Raw genomic sequence first — 25822 nt, forward strand, 5'->3', positions numbered from 1 at the left:
CAACTCTGGAAGTGGGATCTGTTCAAGAAAACCATGGCAGACTGTCCTTGTTTGGCAAATTAAGTTACCCAAACTGTGCTGTGGTCAATATCCATAGCACTTTTTCTTGACATATTGAAAGGAATTAAAAGATCCTTGTACAGAACTACACTTCACCTTATAAATGCATCCTTTCAGCCCTTGCCTGCAAACCCACCCTTCCCATGATCATGGCACCATACTACACCAGTGATACAGCACACAGTTCCCCTCCTGTCTCTCGCTCCTCCCCCAGCAGTGATAACTGGTTTCATAACCCAGCTTTAGAAGCACCACCAAGTTCTCACCAGCCAACTCCACCACCGTTGTGCAGGGCAACCCAGGTTGCTCCTCTGAATGCATCTCCTACGAAGTTTTGTACCGCCATGTCTAGGAGAAAAGGAAAGGTGTTACCATGGATCAGACATGCTGCATTTGTTTTCTGTTGGCTGCTCACTTCTTTCCCATCATCTCCACTGGCAATGTGATGGCAGCGTTCTCTGGTCACAGAGAACTTTGTCCTGGACCCTGGAACTGCTGAAATCACCTGGGATGTTTCTTTGTTTCCAAAATGAAGACCAATAATTCAGAGACAACCGTCATTTGCCAAATACGATATTTCTGTTGATACATTCACTAGAGTTTCATACATTCACTGCAACTTGTGCTAAAGGATATACTCCAAAAGAAGAACATGCAAAGGACAACAGTGTACAATTTACTGAAGACATTTATCTAGGTTTAGTTTGGAGGCAGTTGCTTTTAACTGTAAAAAAATGCTAGCACAATATTCACACTGGTCACATTTGCAACCCCACAGTTGGTATATATTTGATGGAAAAATGAGTTTACTTGAGCACTAATCTATGTTAAACCCTGTCAAAAGCCCCATTATGGCATCTTCTCTCTGGCATTAAGTCACTTTAATAACCCAATTATCATAATTACAGTGCTGTCAGGAGGGAATGGGAGATATTCAGTTCCCTATATTCTTAACACATATGTTTTTCTTCCTCAGCCAGCAGACGATAAGAATAGAGGTTGGAAAAGGAGCATGGCAAGTGGGATAACGATGTAATAACATCGTGCTCCTTGGCTTTGATAAAGGTCACTAACTGTGCAAATGTCTGAAACACACTTTGCAGAGCAGCAGTGGTCCATGTTTGACAAGGTAATTATTGCAGAATAAAATTACACAAGCAGAGACTTAGAAATTCTGTGCTAGAGAAGAGCCAATTTCAACGAAAACAACTCATACATGGTGTTAAAACAGCAGGAAGGGAGGGAGAGAAGAGAGAGGAAGACCTGAGACATAAGGTGCTCTTTAATTACCTCCAGAGCCTCACTTGGTTTCAAAGACCAGCAGAAACACCAGCCAATGGGATTTGGAAAAGCCCTCAGAGGCAGACAGTTCATATAATATAGAAAACTCAAAGAAAAAGCACACAGTAAGAAATTGGGTTTAGCAGGCCTTGTTTCTCTTGCCCTCTCCTGAGGGCATTGCCTTCTGTTTATTACATGGTTAAGCCCTTTGGTGGAGGCATCTGTTTAGATTGCTGTTCCTTGTGCATCTTGGCAGAAACAAACATTATTTCAGGCCTCTGTCCACTTGGCACATTGCAACCAGCCAACATTCTCATAAAAATGTTGAAGTGAGTCTGATAGGCACTGCTAAAAGCCCCATTTCATCAGGCGGCCCATTAAAGATAGCAGGGAACTTTTCTCCTGAACACTGACCCATAATTTGTTTCTATTATGAATTTCCAGTCCTAATGGCAGTCGTTCAATATTCCCAGCTATCTCAATCACAATCCTTCTATAACAACTTGCATCCTCCTGCCTCGAGTCACTGAATGATCGTCAGTTCACGACATGTGAAAACACAATTGGGCTAAAATTATTACCATAATTTTGAATGGAAAATTGAGACTTAGGTGAAGAAATGATTAGTGCTTCACTCTTGTTTCACATCCACAATCTGGTATCCGTTGGGTTTATTTTTTCTAAAGCATCATTTCATCATTTCTTAAAAGCAGATTCTGGTTAGTTCACATCAGCTATGCAGAATTAAAGGCTCATATTGAATAGCAATTTGCCCACAGTCACACTGTGAGTGAGCAACAAGGAGTGGAATCTAATCCAGAACTCCTGACTTCATTCTTGTGCTTTTACTATCAACGTACATTTCTGCATGACCAGAAAGTTCCTTTCAGAAACTCCAGGCTTTTCTTGAACCCTTGAGCAAAGAATGATCAGAACTGCAAGTCTTAAAGCATTAATAAAAATGCTGTTTGAATCTGATTTTAATTTCACGTATCCCAAGGAAGCCCTGCCATAACTCTGCTCACATCACTTCTTGGAAAGACAGAGATACAGAATTAAAATCAAACACAAGGTGCAGTTCTCTAAGACCAACTGCTCTCCATCTGCATTCAGGTAAATCTAGTACATCTTCACTGAATTTTCAGCACTCTTCTGAGGCCCTCCTATATAACTAGCTCCATATTCATTTCTGTATTACTTGACAGCCACTATGGCAAGGTCACAGAAAGTCTGATTAACTGGGATTAAAGGGTTGAATAGAAACATTTATACATATATATATGTATATATCTCAAAGCATTTTCCTTTTTTGCCTGTACAGACAATATTCAAATGCTCTGCTGACCTGCACAGAAAGCTGATCCATCATAAACATTCGATGTTTCTCTGTAAGGACTGTCAGTCCCACTCACATCGTGGTGATCTCGGCTTAGGACTACTGGAGCCTATGAAAGCAAAAAAGACAGCAGATGGAGTCTTCTGTGGGCTGTCAATGCTACCGTGGGTCATCTTTTGCTGAATTTGCTTCTATTTAAGTCACAACAAATCACAGCTTTATCCCACCTCTTAAATCCCCTGAACCTCCTTCCCTCCCTGCTCTCCATTTATTACAAAAGGAATGCTGACATGTTGTTCATGATAACCAACACCAATTCACAACTGAGAACTTGAGTTAGTTTTTATGCACATTACATCCTCGGAAAGGGACAGGGAGAAGAGGAGAACTGTGGCTTTCTCATCTGAAACCTTTCTCTACTGAAATTGCAAACACACTTCAGAGCCTAAAAACTCATTCAAAAAAAAAAAAATAGTTGTTTTTCCAACCAAATGTAAACAAATAGTATTNCCCCCCCCATTCTTTTGGAAGACTTCAAGACTACAAATAAGGCAGCAACAAGAATTAGTGTCCTCACACAGACCAAACAAGCCCCTCCTTGATCTGGAATTTAACTGACAGAATAATCTAGAGCAGTTTGCAGCGTTTCATTACCCTTTGCCATGCATATGTTTCTATAAGAGCCATTCACTCTCTTTGGAATGGTGTGGTCGGGAATTAACTGGCTCTGTTTTATGCTGGCATTGGATTAGAAAATAACTGAAACTGGATATGAGCACCCAGCTTCCAAGAGGGGGAATGGAGATTTGAAGAAGCACAAAAAAGGACAAAATCTGAAGGGCCTGGGATTTTGACCTTGTGAGTCGTAGCTCCAAGGGAGTTCTGTGTCTGGTCAGGTTTACTTGTTAAGATTAGCTTGCAGTGACGTTCATTTTGAATCCTGAGAAGGTCAACAGCTCAACATTTGAAATATTTTAACAAACATTATCCGAGTAACAAAAACAAAGACCTTTCCTTGATGGAATCCCTTCCAAATTTGCCTTGAATTTTTGCCTCTTTTAAAAGGGTACTTATTGTAGTTTGGCTGTAAAAGAGATGAAGGAGTGGACATGCCTAAATCCAGCACTGCTGTATACACGCAATCAGGAAGCAGCAGGGCACTGATGAAACCTATTTATGAGCAGAGATCACAATCCTTCATAAACCTTTTACCATCCAGAGAAGGAAAGAAACAAGAATTTGAATCAAATCAACAGATGTGAGGTTACTAATCTGAACGTTTCAAACTCACACAGTAATTCAGTTGTTGTAAAAACTCTTTTTTTTAAAATCACTCAGTGTTTGTCCTAATTCATTTTTCCCACTGCATGCTACAAAATCACAGCTTACATTGTACCCATAGATGCAGATTCCCAATGTGAAATAAAAGGTAACAGATTCCCAATGTGAAATAAAAGGTAACATATTTCAGTTTCTAGACTTGTCCATTTGTTACACAACACAATACTGATTACTGACAGAGAGGAGAATGGAACACATTAACAGAATACTGCATCCATGTAAATGGCAGGCATCTCTGCTCTTATTGGTAGATGCTATCTCCTTTCCCACCTGCCACCCTATTATCAGATATGAAACACAATTACCAGACCATATTAAGAGGAAAAAGGCAAACCTTAATCCTTCCTTCAGCAATGGCTCGATTAATAGCTATGGCTATGGACACACGACCCCTCTGATCAGAATATAAGATTCTAGCTTGAGATCCAACAACCTATAAAATAAGAAAAGCCACAGTGATAAGGTTCCCTGTGCAACTGGCTTATCTTCCGGCTCCAGATAAATGCAGTCAGAGGATTGTCCCCTTCTGTAGGAAAAAATACAGATTATTTGTTCATCAACTTCCAGAAAATAAAAATTAAGGCCTCTTTGAACAGAGTTTTATCTCTGCTCACACAATCTGCAAGATGTATTCCTGTAATCAGCTGCTACTGTCCAATAATCCCACTTTTTAAATCAACCCGATTGCTAGACTCTCAACAAACCCCTTATCAACAGCTGAGAAGCAGACGTTTGGAACTGGTGATGGGCTGGAAAGAAAGAGAAATGTAAAGGCAAAGAAGAGGAAAGAACATCTGTCTTGCACAGCTATGTTCCTCTTCAGCCTTTACTCCACAGAACAGTCTGGCTTCCAGATGAGGAGAGCACATGTAAGCCTTTCAGTGTTACCAGTTAGCTCCACAGTGAGAGCCCTCCCTTAAAGAAATACAAAGGATGCCTCACCGCCATCCTGCTTCAATATGACACAACACAGTATACCAGTTTTGGAAAGGGTGCTGGGAACTGCAGGTCCGATGAGGTCAGGCCAAGTGAATGCCAGAAAGGACACTGAATAGTGCTGAAAGGTGGTTACAGATGAGGCAGAGGATGAATACTGCCCAGTTTCACTCCAGATATAAGGCTAGATCTTGTTGTACTATTTGAACATTTCCAGATGGGGGGGTAAAGGGAAAGAACCACTTCAGCTCACCCTAAAGCTCTGCTCTAGAGAGATGCTTGAGTTACCAGCTGTATTTACTGTTCACATTTTCATTCATACCCACATCTACTTTTCATTCCAACACCGAGAACTGTCTGGACCAGGAGCAGTCACTTGTCCTGAGGGAGGTTTTGCACTTACCAAGCTGTGCCTCCCAGCTTCCCGAATCCAACGGATGTTGTCATGGTACTGCTGCTTCACAGATGTGCTCACTTGCAAGAGAAAGCAAGGAAGAAATAGATTTTGAAAATGAATGCAATATGCTCTAAATTAAATTAAATTCATCTGACAGCACTAGCAAGTTATATTCCGGCTCTCAGCTACAAGCACGCATATAGGATGTGCTACGTTGAGTCTTCTTTGCAGCCAATGCTGTAGCTCATAAAATATATTTAGGGGAAGGTATGAGACGTTGCATGGGAGGCAGCTGGAATAATAACTCTCATTCAGATCTTTAGCAAACTAAATTAGACCTTGAGATATGGTTTGCACATACTGTTCATTGCTGGTGACCTGGCCTGCTGCCTACTAAATGCCCAAACCCTTTCTGAGCCTTGTTAAATTAGAAACTTTAATGAACTCTGTGATATCAGCTACTGTAGTTCAATGTTTTATCAGGTAGTAAATAACTCATTTGATCATCTATCAGAAATTCTGATATTATCAGCTGGTACTATATACTGAGGATGAGTTACCCTCATGCTGGGATGTAGATTTATAGCACTGCAATTGCTCTATACTGAATTGCCAATGTGAATGTTCTTATCTCAAGATAAATCTGAGGTTACTTATCCTACAGACCAAATTATGTCGCCTCATATTACCTTGGAGCATAAATTGCACAGAAAAAAACGTTGTTTAGGCAAGTATATAATCTGTGGAGAGAACTGCATACAACTTAACCACTCTCCAGCTCCTACCTGTGCCAAACTAGCATATTTCCCTACCACTTCCCTGTCTCCCACAGCCAGCTCCAATAAACAGTTATATTCTCTGTCCTAAACTGGAGTGTTGTCCAACTTGGATATCATCAGTCATCCCCAGGGAAGGGAAGAATTCTCCATTTTATTTGGTCTTCCTTCCTGCAGCTGAGAATCTTAAAGCTTCTTCTAGAAAGAGCTTAAACTTTAGCTCCACGTGTCCCATTTGTTAAACTGCTGTCAACCCACCCTTCCCTCCTCCATCTCACACCCCAAGAGCAATCTCTAATTCAGGCAGGCTACTGTGTCAGTGCTGGTAGTTCACAGGCATTTCTCTACTTATTAAGGCTTTGAAAGATAGTAGAAGATGTTGCACTCAGAGGAACAGCGCTCATCATCATCTCCCTTTTGATCTTAGGAGATCTGTATAATTAACAGCTCAGCCTTCAAACTACCACAGAGGTAGAAAATATGAATTAGGCTGCATTTCATGCACAAAGGCCAACTTAAGAGCTCAGGTAGCTCAGAAGTGGAAGCAGATAAAACCATAAAGGATATTTTCAGTCTATGAGGATGAAACATAACAATCCATCCCCCCAAAAGAAGAATAGTTAACATCAGGTTTGAGACCAGGTCACAAGTTTAGATTTGGAATGCAATAGACTTCAGCTCTATGGAGTTTTCTTTCAGCCATCATAACAGATCCTTTTACGAAATTCAAAGGCAGGTTCTGATTTTAGATGCGCATGTATGTGAGAATATCCAGACCCTAGAATTTGTTCCAAGCCCAGATCCCTCAGGGAGCAAGTCAGCAAGCACAACAGCTATGAACATAAATCCATGAATGGCTGTTTACTTTCTGGTCAGATTCTGTTTTCTTCTTCCCACTATCCTGCCAAATACAGCAGAAAATCCAATAATAGCATTGCCCTTAAGCCTGTTTTCACCTGTTGGGATTTCTGAAGTGTCGTTTTTTATATTCTTAAGGAAAATATATGCCAGAGTATGATTTATTATTTTTTTTAATGAAAATCCTCTCCTCAGCCCTACATTAACATCTATATAAACATCCATGTACCACTGAAGACGTAGTAAGTGATTCATTTCCTAGTCCTGCAACGCAAACCATCCAAATGTCATGTATCTGTTCAATCTTGAGAACAGATGACCAGCAATTTTAATACAAGACAAACTGCTACAGATTTTTGAAGACACTGCAGTACCAGATTTCTCCTTCCCTTCAACTAACCCAAGAGATCAGGTTTAAAAACATTAATATGTCATCATCCAGAGATACTTGAGGTTCAGAGCGTTAGAACCACTTCATAGACCTGTGCTATTTCTTCAAGATAATAATTAAAGGAGGTTTAAGGGAGTAGATGGAGCTGACAACCTTGCAGTCAGACCCCCTCCATCAATAATTCACCTCTTGCAAAGAAGCATTAAGGCTAATATCCATCCTCATTATTGGAAGACAATAGCAGCATTATTTCAAATGAGAAATGTATCCAAAGCTGGTAGATCCTTACAATACTAACCATTCCAGAACAAATTGAAAAACACTTAAAATCTTTTATTTATATTCCAGTGATTTCTTTTGTGAAAGAAGTAGAAAATATTTTAACATAAAATGCAGGAAGAAATAAATTAATCAGACAGAGATATGCGCTCCTCCCCATAATAATTTAGTTTTGCAAACCATTTCTTCCTGATACCAAGGAGTACAAACCTCCCCTGTGCGGAAACAGAAGAGCAGAGGACTTCAGTGCTGCAGGACAATGACACTTAAAACTCTGAGTCTGATGCCCAGATACTGTGAAAGCAGAAAAAGAAAGGGAAAGCAGTAGAACTTCCCACTGTAATATTGGAGACTGGGATTCAGCTTGCTAACAGTCAGCCTTGTCTCTGTTCCTACTCATAATCTGAGGATAAAAGCAACAGCTCACTTTCAGTGATATGGAATAGTGCAACTCCTAGATTGCAAAGCAGTATATACACAACATGTATTCTAGATTATACTCATTGGTGGAACCAATCAGCTGCCATTTTATCAACAAATAAAAAAAAGCTTTGGACCTCAAAATTGCAATCACAAATAAATGACACTGGATGGAGCACCAGGCCAAATGAAACCTGGGCTTCCTTCAACTGATCTGCTACCTAACCTGCTCATTATGGTTTCAGCCAAAAGCCATCATGCTGCACAATTCTGATCAGCTTTCCAAATCCACTCCCAGTGATGAGGGCATGCAATGTTGCCTTACCTCCCCGACGAATGGAGTCCTCCAGCACAGACATGGCAATTGAGTCAGTGGTAGCAAGGTCCTGTGGGTCACCTGAGGTACAAACCCAGCGGAACGGCCCAAATCCCAGGGAAAAAATGTCCCTGCAAAGAGAACATTCTTCATTAAGAGATGGTTGAAATTCTTTCTTTATTTATCCTGGCTGCAAGCACTGCTTTTCTTTCATTAGTCAGAGAGAGAAGAATTTCAAACATTTTCAATGAACTAATCTAAACAGAAACATCAGGAGCCATTAACTAATGAAACAGTGATGTCTCATATAAGCATTGAATGGAGTAAAAGGATCCAATCAGAGCACCATTTTGACAGCAGTGTTGGACAGTTGCATCAGATAAATTGCAATTTTTCCTCTCTTTCATAAAATGTACTTTTACTGTTGCCTGGTCTTTTCCTTCTTAAGCCACGCTAACCCTGAGTGCATCTACACTATCAGACAATTCTAGGTCTGAACAAAAGACCAAGTCCAGGCATTTTCTGGAAGGAAATGTAAGGAAGAGTTTTGATTTGTCAGTGTTTTAGCTTACTGTACAGACACCTGGTGTTTGCTTTCATATAACTTTGTAAACCTAAAAAGGATGAAGTTTTACACCAAATTATCAAGACTCGTCATGTCTTTCACTTCAAAATATTAGCAGAACACCTCTGCTATTAGAGCCTCATGGTAACTACACATAACATATCCCTCTAGGACCAGTTCTTCTTTTTTCCTGTTCAAAGGAAAATGTGAGGAGTAGCTCTACCGAAACCAATAGAGAAGACAAGGATGATGCTTATAGCCTATGGGACATCTTCCTGAGACTCATGGGGCACTACTCCAAAACAGAGGAAAAAGAAGAGTAACTGTGACATATCTCCCATGAGTCAAGTTTACTACTGCTACAGTTACCTCCTTTTCATCTTGTACAGTACACTGCAAGACATGCACTAGATGGCACCTCCTTAGTGCAGTACCTCCAGACACCAATAGTCATAAAGCACTTGAGTGCATTATTGCAGGATCAATCCAACATACCCCATGATGTGCTGAACGTAGGAAGGATATCTGAATTCTGTTTTATTGGCTCCTTTTTTCTCAACATCAGCACCTACAAAAGGAGTTAAGAGGCAGTAAGTGAGAGAATGGGAAGGACTAGAGAGTTTGTACAACACTGTGGCCAATCCTATCAAAGAACAGGGATAGGAAGATGTATTCCAGATTGACCTCATTTCCACTTTTCCAGGATCTACTCACCAGCTCTTTGAGCCTCCAAGAGAAAAGCATTGCCATAGTCCCAAAAAAACATGCCCTTATCAGTTAGTCTGTTAATAGCAGCCACTTGTCTCCTCAGACTGAAATAAAGAATGAAACAGTACATAACAGGTCAGTGAAATGTCTTGTGAGAAAGACAAAAGATGCAATCCCTCGCAAAGCAACTAAACTTAAAGGTTAAAAGCATGAGTCACTAAGACATTTTACCTCTCCTGTACCAGAGTTCGGAACTTCCCCGGATTGGTGGACAGGAGCTGCTTGGCTTCCTCAAAGCCAAGCTGGACTGGATAGTATCCCCCACTGAATGGGTTGTGACAAGAAGTTTGATCAGACCCCAGATCAGCTAGCAGCTCTCCTGTTGTGTCCAGCTCATATGCAAGCCTCTCCCTGGGGGGAAGGGAAGATAATTAACAGAATGCTTGAACAGAAGCTGTTATTTCACATTCAGGCTCTTCTTTCAGGTGAGATTCTTCCATCCCGAACAGCTGTTTATAAATGTACACCCTTGGCAAGCTGTCTTGTTTTAACAGTCAAGAGGTGGGAAATCATGGTGAAGATCCATGCACAACTCTTATACTTCACATTTCCCTGTACAGGAACACCAGTAGATGAATCAAATTCCAATTGTATTGGTCAGTCTCAGCCTTTGGTACACGGGGTAAAAGCAAGATTTAGCACTGGATAAAGCCTTCAGAGTGCTAGAATTCATACCCATCTTCTGATTGTTTTTATTCAATCAATGCCTCAAAATACTTTTGCTCTTCACTGAAGTCAGAGATGCTTTCTCACTTACGAGACAGTGAAAAGTTACGAGAAGGATAAATTACTTCTTCATTTGAAGACAAATCTCAGTGATTTCTTTCCCTAAGAAATTCACTGTTCCATAAGGAAAGAATGCATGAGAAGCAAGTGGGAACTGTGACATGAGGATGAAGATACCCCTTTTGACAGTGAAATTTTTCATGAATATCCAGAGTCATTAACTCAGCCCTATGCTTAATGCCACTTCCCCTTCAAGACTGGAAGCAAGTTTCAAAGCAGTAATATATCCATCACCCATATATACTACTTACCACAGGTCCACCACATTCCCATGGTAACCCAGACTGAGGGCAATTTTATTCTTCCTTGCATCTCTAGAACAGATTTTAAAAGGCTGGTTGGAAAAAAAAAAGAAATAGCACATTGCAATATACACATTGCAAACAAAACTAACAGTCTGCATGCAGTTTCCAACACCCAGCCAGGCAACTGAACTTTTGACCTTCATGTAATCAGTGATTCCAGAAAGAACGACCAATTCTTGAAGCATAACACTATACGTAATTGTTATATGCATATTCATGGCACCACGAAGACACATTTAATAGACATTATAAATTATATGAAGCATCAGTAACAGCATGTATTAAGCATTGGTAGTCACCAAGAAGGATGGATTCGCATTCAAAATCAGACCTGGGATAAGAGGAGATGTCCTTCAACCTCTCTTCTGTGCATACTACAATGGCACAAGGCAGAGAGATGCAAAGCAAGGAATAGGGTGTGGAGATAAAGTAGCTGAATAACACTACAAGCCATACCTAAGGCGAGCAATGCAGTGGTCCAAGTTATTAGAAATTTCCATGAGCCATCCTTGCTTATAACGTTTCATAAGCGCTGCTTCATCAACCTAAGACACACAGCAGAGACCTTAAAACCCTCATTTTTCCCTACTGGGTCACTTTTACCTTTATTTATTTTTAATTGGCCTGGAAAAAAAATGGCAAATGAGTAAATCAGTCCTGATGGGCCTAAATACGACAGAGCAATTGTTCAAATCCTCACTTTCCTCCTCCGATCTTTATTAATCCTGTTCTCTATTATTTCAAGTTACAAACAAGAAAAAAGAAACCCTTTTTGATTCATCACTTCTCAACATAAACAGCAAGAAAACAAGAAATTCTTACTGAAACCGTATAAGAGTTAAGATATTTACACATTTAAAATCATTTTTGATGTTATTTTCTGTGATTGCAGTGAAAAACAAACAGCAAGATTTAAATATATGTTATTATTATTTTAAATCTACTCAGACATTTCTGCTGGACTGCCCAGGGCGAAGCAATGGAAATCGACCCTCACTTTCGCTCCTTGAGCTGGTTGAAATTCTCAACCAAATATGGGAAAGAGAAAAGCTCTTCCTTGTCCCAGCTGGCTGATGCCTCTGTGAAAAATGGAGTGGATCAAAACAAAACTACATCTTCAATCCCTTCTTGCTTTGAACTTTGAACCTCCAAACAAGCTCAGTCCTAACTCAGTACCCTTTTGGACTCACTTATGCATCAGAGATAAGCTGGATAAAAATATAAATGAATAGACAAATTGTGAAGGCTCTGGCACAGATTCCATATTAATGATTCAGTGTCCAAACTCGCACATCATTAAGACTTTTATAATGAGCTATCAGTGGTGTAAAGCAAATGACAAAATTAATTCAAGCCAATTTTCTGTGGTAGCAACTGCTTTAGACACTGAGTGGTGTGTGCCCAAGAATGCATAACCTGAGTATCCTACAGTATTTCATTAAAGCATTTTTACTTCTCTATAATCCACCCCATCACTTCAATTCTATTATTTCTCATTAACAAAGTATTTATATGTAAATTAAATAAGTTCTGTATTCAGGAGTGGCTTGAACACCAGGAAACCTTTTCTTCCCCAATTATTCCTAGCATGAGAAACCTTCCATCACTTCCCACATCAGTAATAAAGACTATCCTTCCAAACCCCAGATTATGCTAATAGCAGTGTCACTACCGATAGAATTATTCAATAGGAAGTCAGGTGCCATGGGAGACAGCTACTCTGGGAGTCATTTAAATCAGCACAGGGGAAAAGAAAAAAGATTCAATATTTCATATGAATTACAGGAATTGGGTTCATTTAAAGCTCTGCATAACACAGAAAATCTATTTAAATTCATTACATGTTTTATTTCAGATCTCTCTGTCAGCCTTGGAAAGTCTTTCACAGACTTGCTAGCACACAAGAAAGCCAGCTTCCTTCCAAATGTGTTTTCAAATACACAATTAAAGAAAACAAGAGAAAACAACCTCCGTTTTAGAATTTGCACAACCATGTTGAGCCAATATCACCTTCAGTGCAGCCCTGGGGATCTGAGTGCAGCTCAGAGGACATCATCTGGCCTTCCACACTGTTATTTCATAACATTACGATCTGTTTCATGTCAAACAGAAGAGGTAAAAGACTTGCACCATTAATCCCTGCTGTCTGAGCTTCGGAAGCCCTGGCTGACAAAATGACATCTCTTGCACAATTCATCAGTGCTATTTGCATAAATAGTTCCTTAAATAAATAATATGTACATATATATAGCTATCCACATGTGCTCCTGAGGCTCATTTCCGACAAGGATCATCTCACAGAAGATAAAAACCAGGCGATATTCAGTCTCCTGAACAAAATCATCTGCAGCCATGGAGATGAAAAGGACAAAGGGCTGCTGTGAATAGCATTCACTAGAATCTCTCCTTTTGTATTCTAGCATTTGAAAGATCACGATGACACAGTAGAAGTCTGAATAAGAATTTATTCAACAAGAATGTTTTCAATGATAAATGAAATACATTTATTTCATCTTCAGGGAGTACTTGATGAGGTCTCAAATACATGCATAACTCATGTTTTGATAACAAAAAAACACCCCAGAACAAACAAACAAAAAGCTAACACTTCTGCATCATCACTGCAGAACAGCTGAAATCGAGTGTTTCATGAGTAAGGCTTCAGCTAGCCAGAGCAGGACAGATCTACTGCATGCCACATGGGCAGTCCGGCCCATTATGTTTTGAATTTTAATTATCATAATTACAGGTCAGATTGCAATACTCTTACCCTTCCGATTGCAGTAAGTGACCTGCCTGCAGCAAAGACCTGCCAGCTAACTCTTTATAAAGTAATTTGGCTGAGAAGGTTGAACTTCCCACTGTATTTCGCCCTAAGTGGAGTTTGGTTCTCAAAGCCTTTCTTCCTCTAGCTCAAGCACTGAGTATGGCTCATTGAACAGAATCATTCTGTTCACCATTCGGTGAAGCAGCCCTAAGTAGTAATCATTCATATCTTTACAGTGGGGTCACAGAGGGTGGAATAGCAGTGAAAAATCTCAGCAATAGAAAGATATGCTGATTTCGGTACAGTACCTTTTGAGTTTGGCCTGATAGTATTATTAAGGGGGTCTAAATGATCAGGAGAATGAGAGCTCTAATTCAGCCCATGAAGAAAAGACAGAAAGAAAGGAGTGCTGCTCTTACCTCTGCAATAATCCCCACACAGCCAGCAATGACCGCAGCCTTTGCTTGAGCCCCACTCATCCCTCCAAGACCAGAAGTAACAAACACCTTTCCAGACAGGTCTTCTGCCTTCAAATAGCGACGGCCTGCATTCAGCACTGTGAGCTACACACAACATAATATAGCAATTACCAGGAGTTATTTCACCCAGAGTCCCTGAAATTTAACAAAAACAAACAAACAAGCTGCATTTTCCCAAATTAACTTCTGTAGATACCTTGAACACATGGCTATTTGCAAGCAGGACTGCTGAAGGCACTCACAGGCACCTATTTTCTGTATCCAAATGATGTGTTCCATTTGCAAAGACAGTTTGAAACTGTGGAATTGGCTTCAGAGGTCACTGGGACCATGAAACGGTGGTCATCTTTTAAAAAGGAACCATGTCATAAAGGTGATGTTATGAAACCATCTGTACTGAAACCTGTTTCTGCCACTGCCAAATAGAATAATGAGCAGTTCGCAATACAGAGACTTACTTGAGATGGCTGCTAAGGAAAACAAACCTGCTAAATACCTGCATGTAACATCCTTCCACAGTGGTTCATCTCACCCCAGTCCCCAGCCACAGTTATCCTACAGTTATCAACTCACCAAGTTTTCCCTGGTTTCTTACCACAGTTCCATGGACTATTCCCTGGGGTCCAATGTAGCAGTAGCTCCCTGCAGTCATCTGACCATACCTAGCAAGATCAAAGAACATGATGACGCCATGTGTTGCTCAGGCAGAATGAATGCTTTATATGTCAACATATATTTCTAGTATAACAAAACAAGAAAAACACAAAAACCAACCTCCTGTACTTCTATTTGGCGTTATTTTATATTATCCCATTACCAACTTAATCGAACTCCTTCATTAACAGTGCTTTCAGAGGATCATTGAGCTCTTTAAACTACTGAGTTTAAAAATGTGTAAAATGGAAAATGTATGTAAGTTTTGGTTTGGCATTCAGCACAGGGACTGGGACACAAACAGATTCCTCTTCACCTTTTCAAAGCAGATTCCTTTGTACCATTGGTTTTCGGTGCCAATCCTGCTTGCAAGACACACAGTCATTATGGAAGTTATAAACCCAAATGTGACCTCAACCTATTCCTATGAAATCCCTGGGTACAAGGTAAGGGACGCTCTGTTTGAGTCCTTCCATTTCTTACCAATCTGTACACATTCAGCTCTCTTATAGTTTTAATTGATTCTCTTCGTGGTAAACAGCAAATAACCATCCTGTGCTCATCTTATAGATGAACACTAAAAGAAGCAGGCAAATAATCATTATAAAAAAAAGAAAAAGAAAAGAAAATCCTGCAGTGTTCTACTTCAAAGCTTTCTCTTGGTGCAAAGAGAAACAAACACTTCATAACTTACGGTTTTTGCAGATTGTGAAACAACCACTGCAAAGTGTAACTGCAAAGTGTAAGTTATGATTATGGCTTCATGCTGAAATTCAGCCCAGTCTTACAAATAAACCTAATTCTAATTCCTACCAGACCTCAATTACATCCTTATACGTGTGGCTGAACGTGACTCAAGCTCCTAAGTAATTGTGTTTAAGTGTGCATTAATATGTTGCAGCATCAGGACTTTAAGCAGCACAGTTGAAATCCATCTGCATCAGATATTTTAAACAGCAGCTGCTTGATATTTGAGTTAAATTTTAGATAAATATTTGATGGTTTTTAAATAGCGAGGTGCCTTCTTACATTGTTACTCCCAAAGCAAACATCTTCTCATATTCATCTCTACTAGAATAGTTGGGAATCACCTAAGAAAAGAATAAAAAGGAAATTTAAATAAGCAAATTAGAGATTTAAGCAAATCTTTTTCACTATCTAAACTCTCTGTTTTGATCAAGAACATGTACAGCTCAGGCTCATTCAGAACTAAGTCCTCTGATAAGGAGAGGATTGTTCCCTCTCTCACTGCAGATCAGCTCACCTGAGGTGACAGAAATTGTGCTGCAATAAATGCAGCAGAATTTAGACCTGAGATTCTTCTGTGAGCTGTCATTAGTTCAGGTAGTATCAATTACATTTTAATTCAGTAGACACATGAGAACTAAATAGAAGAGGAGGAAAAAAGAAAACAAGATGCTAACACCTACCATGCCATTAGTAATAACTAATCTTGGAGCATATCGATGACTGGGAAAGAGTCCCAGAGGATGTCCACTGTACATTACCAATGTTTGCTCTTCGGTCATCTCTGACAAATATTGCATTGCCAACCAGAACTGAAAAGGAAAGCAAGGAAAGTGAGGGAATCTGTTTCCATCGTGCATTTATGTTCCTTCATGAAGCTGCTAAATGGAGTATGAATGCAGCTATAGAGATAACGAGGTGTATTCACATATGGAATAACAGCCAGAGCTCTCAACACATTCTTGCCTTTAATAAAATCCATTAAGAGACATCACTCAGCAGGAAACATAAATCAACAAGAAGAGGTCTGAATAAGTTCCAGAATAATTTCTCCAGTATAAACCCCAGAAATGCTTTGCTAGCTTTTCAGTGCATCATTTTGAAAGCCATTCTGATTTTATCTTGAGATTAACCATTTGGATGTGGCACATTTCTGGCTATGTATCCGAAACCAAACTGCAAAACTTTCCCCATAAAAGAGATTAAATACTCATGTATATTTTTGATCCTAACCTGATACAGATAATTCAGTCACTTCTGGTACTTGTCATCTTTTCAACAGACGTATGTATTTAAATTCTTCCTCAAACAAAACAAACAGTTTTCACTATGGACAACACTCCTTGAAATACCAAGGAACACATAAATAAATGCATCTCCAATCCATCTTCATATTTCAATAGTTACTCTTGGTTTATGCCACAAAGTATGACTATTTAAACTGCTATAGATTAAACTCACATCCATCACTGTCTATTACAAAGCCCATTCATTATATTTCATTGGCCTAGAGATTCATTATATTTCATGGGACAGCCGGATCCAAGAAGGGCTTTTCTATGGGACATGGAATTCAACAACAGTTTGGAATAGGGTTTCTGCAGTTACACAGAAAAATGGATCTGTGGACTGAGGACAAGTTGGGAAGTGGAAATTTACCTCTGGTTGGTTTTTTTGTTTGTTTGTTTTTCTTCAAAACCGATTCAGGATAAAACAGAGGCCTGCGTGGATGATACAAACCAAATGCAGCCTTTTCAATGGGAATTTTGCAAGGACAAATTTTCAAAAAGCACGCTGTTTTTAACCCACAGAGAACAAAATGTTCTATCATAACTGAATCATTCATGTGATTGCTACTCCAAATAAGCAAGAGCAGAAAGGTTTTGTTTGTTCTGCTGTGAAACAACTGCAGGTCAAAGCTCTAACTTGGATGGGAACAAGAGAAAAGAAAATACTTCTGTCTTTGGCAGAGACTCTCCTTCACCTTGCAGCCCAGCATCTGCCCGAGGGATGTCACCCCAGTCAGGCCCACAGTATGAACTGCCAGCAGTGGTGACTTGAGAGATGCTGTAAAGCTTTCATGCAATGCATTAACTGACACTTATGAATTAATGCACAGAACAAAGAAACGGTGTGAACTTTTAGATCGACAGCAGTAACTTGAACATCCCAACTCAGATTTTAGATAAGGATGTCACCCACTTGCCATTGTCATCAGAAGATTGGAATTGGTCCTGCAAATAAAAAGCACTGTGACCTGCCCAGTTAGTATGTGAACAATTCCAGCTCATCTGATTTCCTTGGAAAGACTCAGGGCTGCACTTCATCACAGCCTCATTTTTGTATTCCTCTATGTATTGTGAAAAATGTTGCAAAAGCACCAGAAATAAACAAATAAAAGATATGCTTTTTGTTTCCTAAAATTTATTTTGCCTATAAACTACCTGTGCAAAGTACAGACATATACACACACATCAGAGAAATAGAAAGAACTTTCTACATCATCTTACACAGCTTGACATTTTTTCAAACACAGTATTTCTATTGGATTGTCTGTGCTCTCTTTACTAAATCAAGCTCTTCCCATCTACACGGCTCATAACTGAGCATTCCTCTACCCAGACAGGATGTTTTGGAGTATTTAGAGACAATGACTGCCAAGAATTATTGCAAACTCTGCCTAAGCAGAACGTGCCTGGGGGAGCGTACAGCGGCTTTCATGACAGAAGCTGCAAAAGCAACAGCGTCCTACCTGAGCCCAGTTGCTGAAGACCTGCCCATTTCCTCCGTAAGTGACAAGCTCCTGTGGAAACTGAGAAGGATAATTTAACAATAATAAGGCAAGCACGTTTCTGGAATATTTCTGTGTGTCTCCAACACTATCTGTTCAACGTGTGCTGTAGGAGCAGCAGAAGTAATAAACTTCTTTTATTGTCACTGCAGCTTACCTGAGCCACTGAGGGATCCAGATTATTCATGATCATCAGCATGATGGCAGCAGCTGATTTGGTCTTGCAAGGATAATCTTCTATGGGGTATGCTCTGAAATGGCATTCACCAGACTTTAGGGCACATATAAGGGAAACTACATCAAAACATCCAACAGAAGTATCCCCAGGCACTGAGATGGTTCCTTTGCTGTACTTGTATAGGCCTGAGCACAGTTGTATCAGTGCCACTGAGATAGAACAGCAAGAGTTATAATCAAGAGTTCTGCTCTTTCTTTCTCTGTAAGCAACAAAACCATCACAGGCACTGAAAATTCCTGAAGGCAGATAGGAACAATTGACATGTTGTAATGCTATAATGTGAGGGAAAGTAAAGCAATAATAGTGGGGTCAGCACAATCCTAGGCTGCAGCAAATAAAGACAAGCCCAAATGCAACAGCCATGGTTGCAGAAAGAAAGGAAGAAAATCTGCTTACCTTTGGAAAGCCTCCAGTAAGCAGGGATCTTCAGTGAGATACCCTTGCCTTCATTGCCAACCCTTAAATGAGATCTGGGAAGGGCTGGATCCTGGTTCCATCCCTTCCAGTCATGCAGGGTCATTGCACTGCATGCACCTGAGCCCCCCTGGGTTGGTCCTGCCTTCCCACCAGGTGCTCAATCACTGCTTCAAGCTGTGACTTAGCATTTCTGCTACACACGTTCTTTAAACAATCTTCCTTTTACTGGACCATAGATCTTCAGTGTCTGGATGCTTTCTTTATGCAAGGAAGACAGTTACACTGAAGAAACTATGCTAAAGAGTGCAAATGGTAAAGATAAAGAAATAAATTCTATAGATATAGCAAATGGGCTCCTCCCATGATCATTTACACTTTATCCCAGCTATTTACATCAGGATACTGAAGCAAATGCTTTGTAGTCAATTTGCTTTTCTAAGTTTGAGGTGATAAAACAAGAGGACTTCTGTGGAATGATACTATTTCATCAAGAGGAGTCATTCCCCCTTAAGACTGTTCACAGTTTAAGAAACCCAGTGTTCAAGAACAGGCTGAGAGTGTTTGTATGGGAAAAAGGGTGTTGAGGGGAACAGAACCAAATGGGACTGTGCTCCCTGGTATAAACAAAACAAAACCAAATAATACTAGAATAAGGCAACAAAAGATATTTCTTAATCTGAGACTGTAAGAGTCAGCTGGAAAAGCAGAGCTGTAAAATCATCACAAACTATAAAGAAAATATTTGAGGCAGTCAAGAATCACTGATGCCAGTGATAGAAACAAGCTGGTGGACTGTATTATTCGAGCTGAGAGCAGAAGGAGTCCTCATCTGTACCTTAGGACTACTGTCCTCTTCAGTCCAGCTCTGCAATATCTTTCACTTTCTCTTACAGTTGTCATCCCCTTGGCTGATTTCTACAAGAGCTGACCCCAGACTATGGGCAGCACAAAAACATGGATGCCTGTGGAAATTAGAGTGCTTTCTTGTTGCTTGCTTATTCTGATTTCTGTATAGACATTAACCAGGCCTCTGCTGGATGCAAAAAGGAATCAATCAGCCTAAAAAAAGAAACTAGCCCCTGGCAGCCCTCTCCAAAACTGTTCTGCTTCACAAACATTAGCCCCCTTAGATCTGTAATGAAGTGATGCTTCGAGATCAACAGACACTGCCTATTACAGGACAGGGTCAGATACAGGTTCCAAGCGTGGAAAAAATGTGCTGCTTCTCTTTCAAGCCCAGGAAATCTTCTCTGAGATTGACAAATAATCAGTCTCTCAAAGCAGATCTCAAAGTCATCCACTCAACTGATCTTACCTCTTGGTTCATGACAACTGGCATCATCTCAGGGCTAGTGCAGGCTTCCTGCTCAGGCTGCAATCAGAGATTTTTGAACAGTGACTGGTCCCTGGGAACTCTAAGATTTGCTATGGGGTAGAGCATATGGCATCTCAGTATATGGTAAAGTTGGCATTACCAAGTACATGACCTTACTCAGCCCCTTCCCTGTATTAAGTGGTTCTGAGCTTTCTAGCAGTAAGTCCTGCCAGCACCTATCCAGAGGGGTGCAGTCTGTTTCCCTGCTAGTCCATGAGACTCTCATGAGGACAGAAAATAGGATGAAAACTGAAGGATGAACAATGCAGCTTTACAGGAGAGTAAGACACACATTAGCAATCATTGTAAACCATAGCTCTTCTGTCTAAAGACACACAGGACATCCAATTGCAGCATGAACGCTCCAGTTCTTACCTCATCTCAATATCTGGACAGAACCTGTACATGTAGATATGGCCATACAGCCTGAGTTCTTCAGCAAATTCCAGCACCAGCTTCTTTTGTATGTCAGGTGGGAAATAACGCAAGGCATTGCGCAAAGCAAGCTGTCAGGAAAAAAATTAAGGACACAATAATGAAGCTAAAAGAGAAATGGAGGTAAGTGGGTGGCCCTGAACTTTAGACTCAGCGGGAAACCTATGTCAGCTATCACAAGGATGGTTTAATTTAAAAGGCCAAGCCAGGAGAGAGCTACCCATCATTATCTTTCCTTGTGGATGTACACATGCAACCCAGCTCACCCCACTGACCTCAAATCTGCATGGGAAGACCTTGGAGATTTGATAAGTAATGCATAAACCTACAGACATCTGATTGGGATGAATCTCCTCTTGCAGTGCTAGGGGGCACTGAACTACCAAGAAAAGCACTGTTCAGAAACACTTATTGTGAGATCCTGGACTCCCAGAGGTTCCAAAGACCTTACTATACCTTCAGTTCAAACAGGTTAGCCCTGAATTATGTGACTTACAGAGGGAGATATTCATGGGTTAAGTTTCGTTATACATTCAGCATACTAATGTATTGCATAGCATGATGGCTTACATTTATTGAAGTCATACATATCACTAGGTGCTGGCAGGACTTGCTGCTGGGAAGCTCAGCACCACTTAATACAGGGAAATAATATAGGGGGGAAAGAAGTGCTTCTACATTTGGCATTTTAGCTACAGAGAACTCTTAGGATGAAAGTATTTTGCTTCCATATAGGCAAGGCTCACCTAGTCTCTGATCAGTATTATCTGTTATTGAATTATAATGAAACTGAAGGAAAAATAGCATTTTTCTTTGCTCTAAAAACACAAGCAGGCAAAATCTGTCTGGATTTTCAAATATGCTTAGACCAAGCCCCTGTCCTATTAGTGTCCCATGTTAGCAGAGACCTGAATTTTGATGATGCAAACATTAATGAAACATGAACTTCAGTGTTACATGAGGAGTGAGAAGGGCTCCTGGGCTGCTCAGACAATAGAGAGCTGATCTTATAAAAGAGGACTAAGACTATGCCTTGTTTAGCTTAACAGAACAAAGGTGACATTTGATTGCTGTCTTACTGCAGGATAAGTGTCAAAGTAGGAAGCAGCTTCAGGGAAATGCTGGAAAGAGGAATAAATGGCTGTAAATTAGCCATGAAGAAATGCAGCCATGAAATTAGACGAATTTAAATAACAGATTCTGAAGCAGCCTCTCAATAGCAGCACTGGGTCTCTTAAAATTGCTCAGATGGAGCCTGACTGCTTCATGAAAAGGCAGTTGGCATATGCATCAGGGAGAATTTTGCATATTCATTATTGAGTCAAACTGGATAACCTGAGAAAGGCACTTAAGGAGCAAATTCAAATAGACTGTTCCTCAGGCTTTCAAGGAATGGCAATACAAGGCCATTATTCCTTAAGTTTCATTAAAGCACCATATGAAACGCTATTGTGATCTTTAAGATTAATTGTACCCATAGCTGACACATTCCCCTCTGATATTAGACTGCGGGTATTTCATCTGTAGGTGTTCCTGTTTGTAGCTTCCTCAGCCAGCACTCTGAGTGGCATCTATCTGCTCAGCACCTCTGAAACATCAGCTTATCACAGTGATGTCCAAGCCTGCTGTGAAGCCAGGAAAGCAAGTTAGGATCAGGTGATGGTTACTAGGATGAGATATGGCTCAGAGTTCACCAGGCAAGCCCATAAAGGCAAGGCAGGCCCAGGACCAAGTCAGCCTATGGGCTGGGGCCCATGGCTAGGCATTTTTCTGATTCTTTGCAACACTGAGAAGTGTGCATTCCTCCCAGGTTGCACCAGCTTTAATAGAATGTCAGTAAGTACCAAGAATGCAGTGTCCTTGTTCTGTAAAGGATGCACTGCTCATAATATTTAAGGGTTGTTTTCCTTTCAGTGTATTTACATAGAGATACAGAGGCTGGAAAACTGAAAACTGGGGTTTACTGAGCCATATAGAGAAAGGGAGAGGATGTGGCTGCTACAGGCCTCAGGCAAAGAATGCAGAAGGAAGATGTCTCAGGAAACATAAACAAAAATCAGTTCTGAGAAATGGCTTGATTTATCCAAAGAGATTAAAGTTGATATGGTAGGAAGCATTGTATATCTCTTTAGCAAGCCCCAGAACATGCAGAAATGTATAAATCTTGCTTACAAGATTTCTATTATAGCCAAAAAAGGAAGCCCAAGAAAGTAAAAAAAGAGCTAAGGATTATTATTGTGAAAAAGGGTAAAATTGGAATGAAGGTATGTGAACAGAGGGGCAGATCCTTCGCCTGAGGAAATTAGCAGAGCATTATTAACTTCACTTCTGTCAAAGCTTCCGCGAGTGCCTCAATTAGCAAATGAGCACAGTGTTATACCTAAAGACAAGCCTCGCAATGTGCTCAGTATTACACACTGCCAACAAGATCTGGTAGCCTGTCTCAAGACTTTAAAACTACCTTGTAGACAGGCAACCTTTCCTAAGCACGAAACACTTCTTATTAAGAAGATTCAGCCTCTCAGATAGAAAATAAATACCAGCTGAGCCTCTAACCCTGTTAAGAGTTGAAGGTGGAGGACTAAGAGTAAAGTAAATCAGAAAGGAAGCTTTTAAATTTTTAAGAGGCCAATAAAAAACCCAGCCATCATGACCTTTTATCACATGTGGTAGATAAGAAGGAGATCTGAGGAAAGTAAGACAGTAGGCTGGGACCAGAAAAGCAGCCTACCACGGTCTCCTTGCAAAGCTTTGGGAGCATTCAATCCTGGTTTCCATATAGGCAGTGAGGGTTTTGTCATTACCAGTGTTTCTTCAGGTAGACAGTAAGGTTTGGCACTGCACTGAGAGAAACACCATCTCCTATCTTCACATCTATCCCCACAGCCCCTTTCTGCATGCTTGCAAGCCACACTTCCATCTGTCTGAGCTGTCCCAGGCACACACAGGATGCCTCCGCCACAACTGCTCCTGACATTGGAGTAAATCCTCTTTGGATATCTCACAGCTGTTCCTCCCTCTACCCAGAGAATGGGTTCTCCTCTGCTTCTGGAAACGGGCTCTGAAAGAATTTCAGTGCTAATGCCAGGGAGAACTCCCACGAAAGCAAGAAAGTTGCACGTATCTTGGTGTGGGTGAGGAACTTCTGTGTGACCAGAAAGTCACACTGTCAAGTATTCCATGTGATGAAGCACAGGCGTTCAAGCTAAAGAACCCCCCTCATCCTCTCAACACAGTCCCTAAGGTTCTCTACCCACTGACCATTATTTTCTGCTGCAGATGTTTTTATGAAATCTCTAACATGAAACACCGCAATGATTGCTTTAGTGTGTACACAAACTATTTAAACAAAAAGACACTGGAAAAGAATTACACAACATAAGACAAATAATTAACTCGATTCCTTATAAACTTGTCTCGATTCCAGGATGCTTCAAACTACTGGTTAAAATAAATCATTTCTGGATTGTTATGCAAACATGTAGATAAGTAACTCATACCGAGATGTCGATCTGCCACATTTTGTGTTTACTGTATGTGAGGGGTTAGTGTTCACTCCCATAAATAGGAACCGTTTTTGCAACAGTCTTCATAAATTCATTAGAAACCAATGCTGGACTGACAGCATTAAAGTTAAGGCCTCTTCAGCCATTTAAAGTCATGCGAGCTGTTGTGCAGCACATCTTCATATCAATCAACTCAGGGAGAAAGGAAAGAGAGCAGAAGATTTTCCAGTATTTTGTCCCATTGCTGAAGTTATAACACAAAGGAAATACATTTGCCCATGCTCAGAAAAGCATTTGATGCCGCTCCCCGCTGCATTTATCTGAAAGGAAGAGAAGTGAGCCTCGTGAAACCCCATGTTACCTTTTTCTCCTGAGCAGTGAGATTAGGGGTTCTCACAGGTGCATGGGGTATTCCATTCCTCCGACCTCTGTTTTCAGGCAAAGGGTTTAGAGGAAGGCCACGACAGATTTCCTTCAAGGTAGTCATGGCTGTTGAGGAAATATAGGAGGAAAGGCGAGGCAAAGTGGAGAGGCACAAGGAGTGAAGAACAAGGGCTGCAGGCAAGCAAGATGCTCAGCAACTGAGATGCACCCTGCTCTACAGATGACAGCCTGTCCTCTGCTTTGGAAATGCCTGTGGAGCACAGAAGGGCAAGCAGCACAGGTGACACACCTACCCCATCTGTGCCATGCCATTGGCTCTTCTGCCCTCCCCCAAAATGAATGATTCACAGTTTTGCAGTTTCTTCTCTGGGTGCTTTGCAGCAGGAGCTGCACTGAGCCACGACAGCACTTTCCCAATCACCCAATTCCCTGTCTCTGCAGCACAAACCTTGCCCAACATCACAAGGATTGTGTTTTCACATTTCCATAGCTGAGGAACCAACAACAACTAACCATCATTCATGCCACTGCTCACAAAAAGAAGATGGTCTGTCTCTGTTTGAGCACCCTCGGTATGGACTGTTCTCGGATGCAGTCCAGGTGTCCATCCCCTGGATGACAGCAGATGTCGAGGATAACAGTAAAATTCCCCCCTTAGACGTTAGCTCCTCTTAGCCCACAGGCACGCCTGGATTTCAGTAGTATTAAGCCCTTGTACTAGTTTTCTCAAGACAGGCAATAATAGAGAAGAGGAATGAAAGCTTTCAGTTTTAAAGCACTTTTATAGCCCACAGTCAAGAAGAACTGGACAGCCTTACGGTGTTGCCGTCCAGACATCAGAAGTAAATGAATATGCTTCACTTTGACTTCCCACTTAAAGAGCACCATGAACTCTGCTCCCTGTTTTCAGCTGCTGTATAAATTACACAGGAGCTTCTTGACCTTTATTATTACATCCACGGAACTACAATCGTGGCCAGGGAATTTTTCTCAAGTGCTGTAGTTTAAGTCTGATGAAATTATCTGGGAGAAACATTTCAGTTAGTGATCATGACACAACCCACCTAAACTGTGGAAAGAAAGAAAATGCTGTGCTTTCCCACAAAGGCAGCAACTGACAAGCAAAGACAACAAAGCAGGGTCATTAAATGACAGCTCATTAATGTCACATTGGCTTTAGCTTTAGGACACAGTGTGCATCCCCAGCTCCCACT

The 25822-nt window shown here is 40.7% G+C and overlaps 1 protein-coding gene across 2 annotated transcripts in view; it reads right to left on the reverse strand.

Moving 5' to 3' along the window:
* UROC1 (urocanate hydratase 1) overlaps nucleotides 1–24864 on the reverse strand; it is a 29731-nt gene extending 4867 nt beyond the window's left edge. The window contains exons 1-18 of one of the 2 annotated variants that reach the window (XM_015875050.2): nucleotides 24586–24864; nucleotides 20659–20789; nucleotides 18411–18504; nucleotides 18215–18274; nucleotides 16146–16274; nucleotides 15745–15806; nucleotides 14657–14723; nucleotides 14002–14145; nucleotides 11272–11360; nucleotides 10762–10824; nucleotides 9896–10075; nucleotides 9671–9768; nucleotides 9452–9524; nucleotides 8401–8522; nucleotides 5358–5428; nucleotides 4353–4451; nucleotides 2687–2786; nucleotides 327–408 (exon numbers count right to left, since the gene is read on the reverse strand). In XM_015875050.2, coding sequence (XP_015730536.1) covers nucleotides 327–408; nucleotides 2687–2786; nucleotides 4353–4451; nucleotides 5358–5428; nucleotides 8401–8522; nucleotides 9452–9524; nucleotides 9671–9768; nucleotides 9896–10075; nucleotides 10762–10824; nucleotides 11272–11360; nucleotides 14002–14145; nucleotides 14657–14723; nucleotides 15745–15806; nucleotides 16146–16274; nucleotides 18215–18274; nucleotides 18411–18504; nucleotides 20659–20789; nucleotides 24586–24711 — 1790 coding nt within the window. In that variant the 5' untranslated portion in view covers nucleotides 24712–24864. The remainder of the gene's footprint in view (nucleotides 1–326; nucleotides 409–2686; nucleotides 2787–4352; nucleotides 4452–5357; nucleotides 5429–8400; nucleotides 8523–9451; nucleotides 9525–9670; nucleotides 9769–9895; nucleotides 10076–10761; nucleotides 10825–11271; nucleotides 11361–14001; nucleotides 14146–14656; nucleotides 14724–15744; nucleotides 15807–16145; nucleotides 16275–18214; nucleotides 18275–18410; nucleotides 18505–20658; nucleotides 20790–24585) is intronic. The other variant, XM_015875051.1, reaches the window with a different exon arrangement.
* Nucleotides 24865–25822: the final 958 nt, after the last annotated feature.

The sequence above is a fragment of the Coturnix japonica genome, chromosome 12 (genome assembly GCF_001577835.2).
Source record: "Coturnix japonica isolate 7356 chromosome 12, Coturnix japonica 2.1, whole genome shotgun sequence".
In the NCBI taxonomy this organism is placed as follows: Eukaryota; Metazoa; Chordata; class Aves; order Galliformes; family Phasianidae; genus Coturnix; species Coturnix japonica.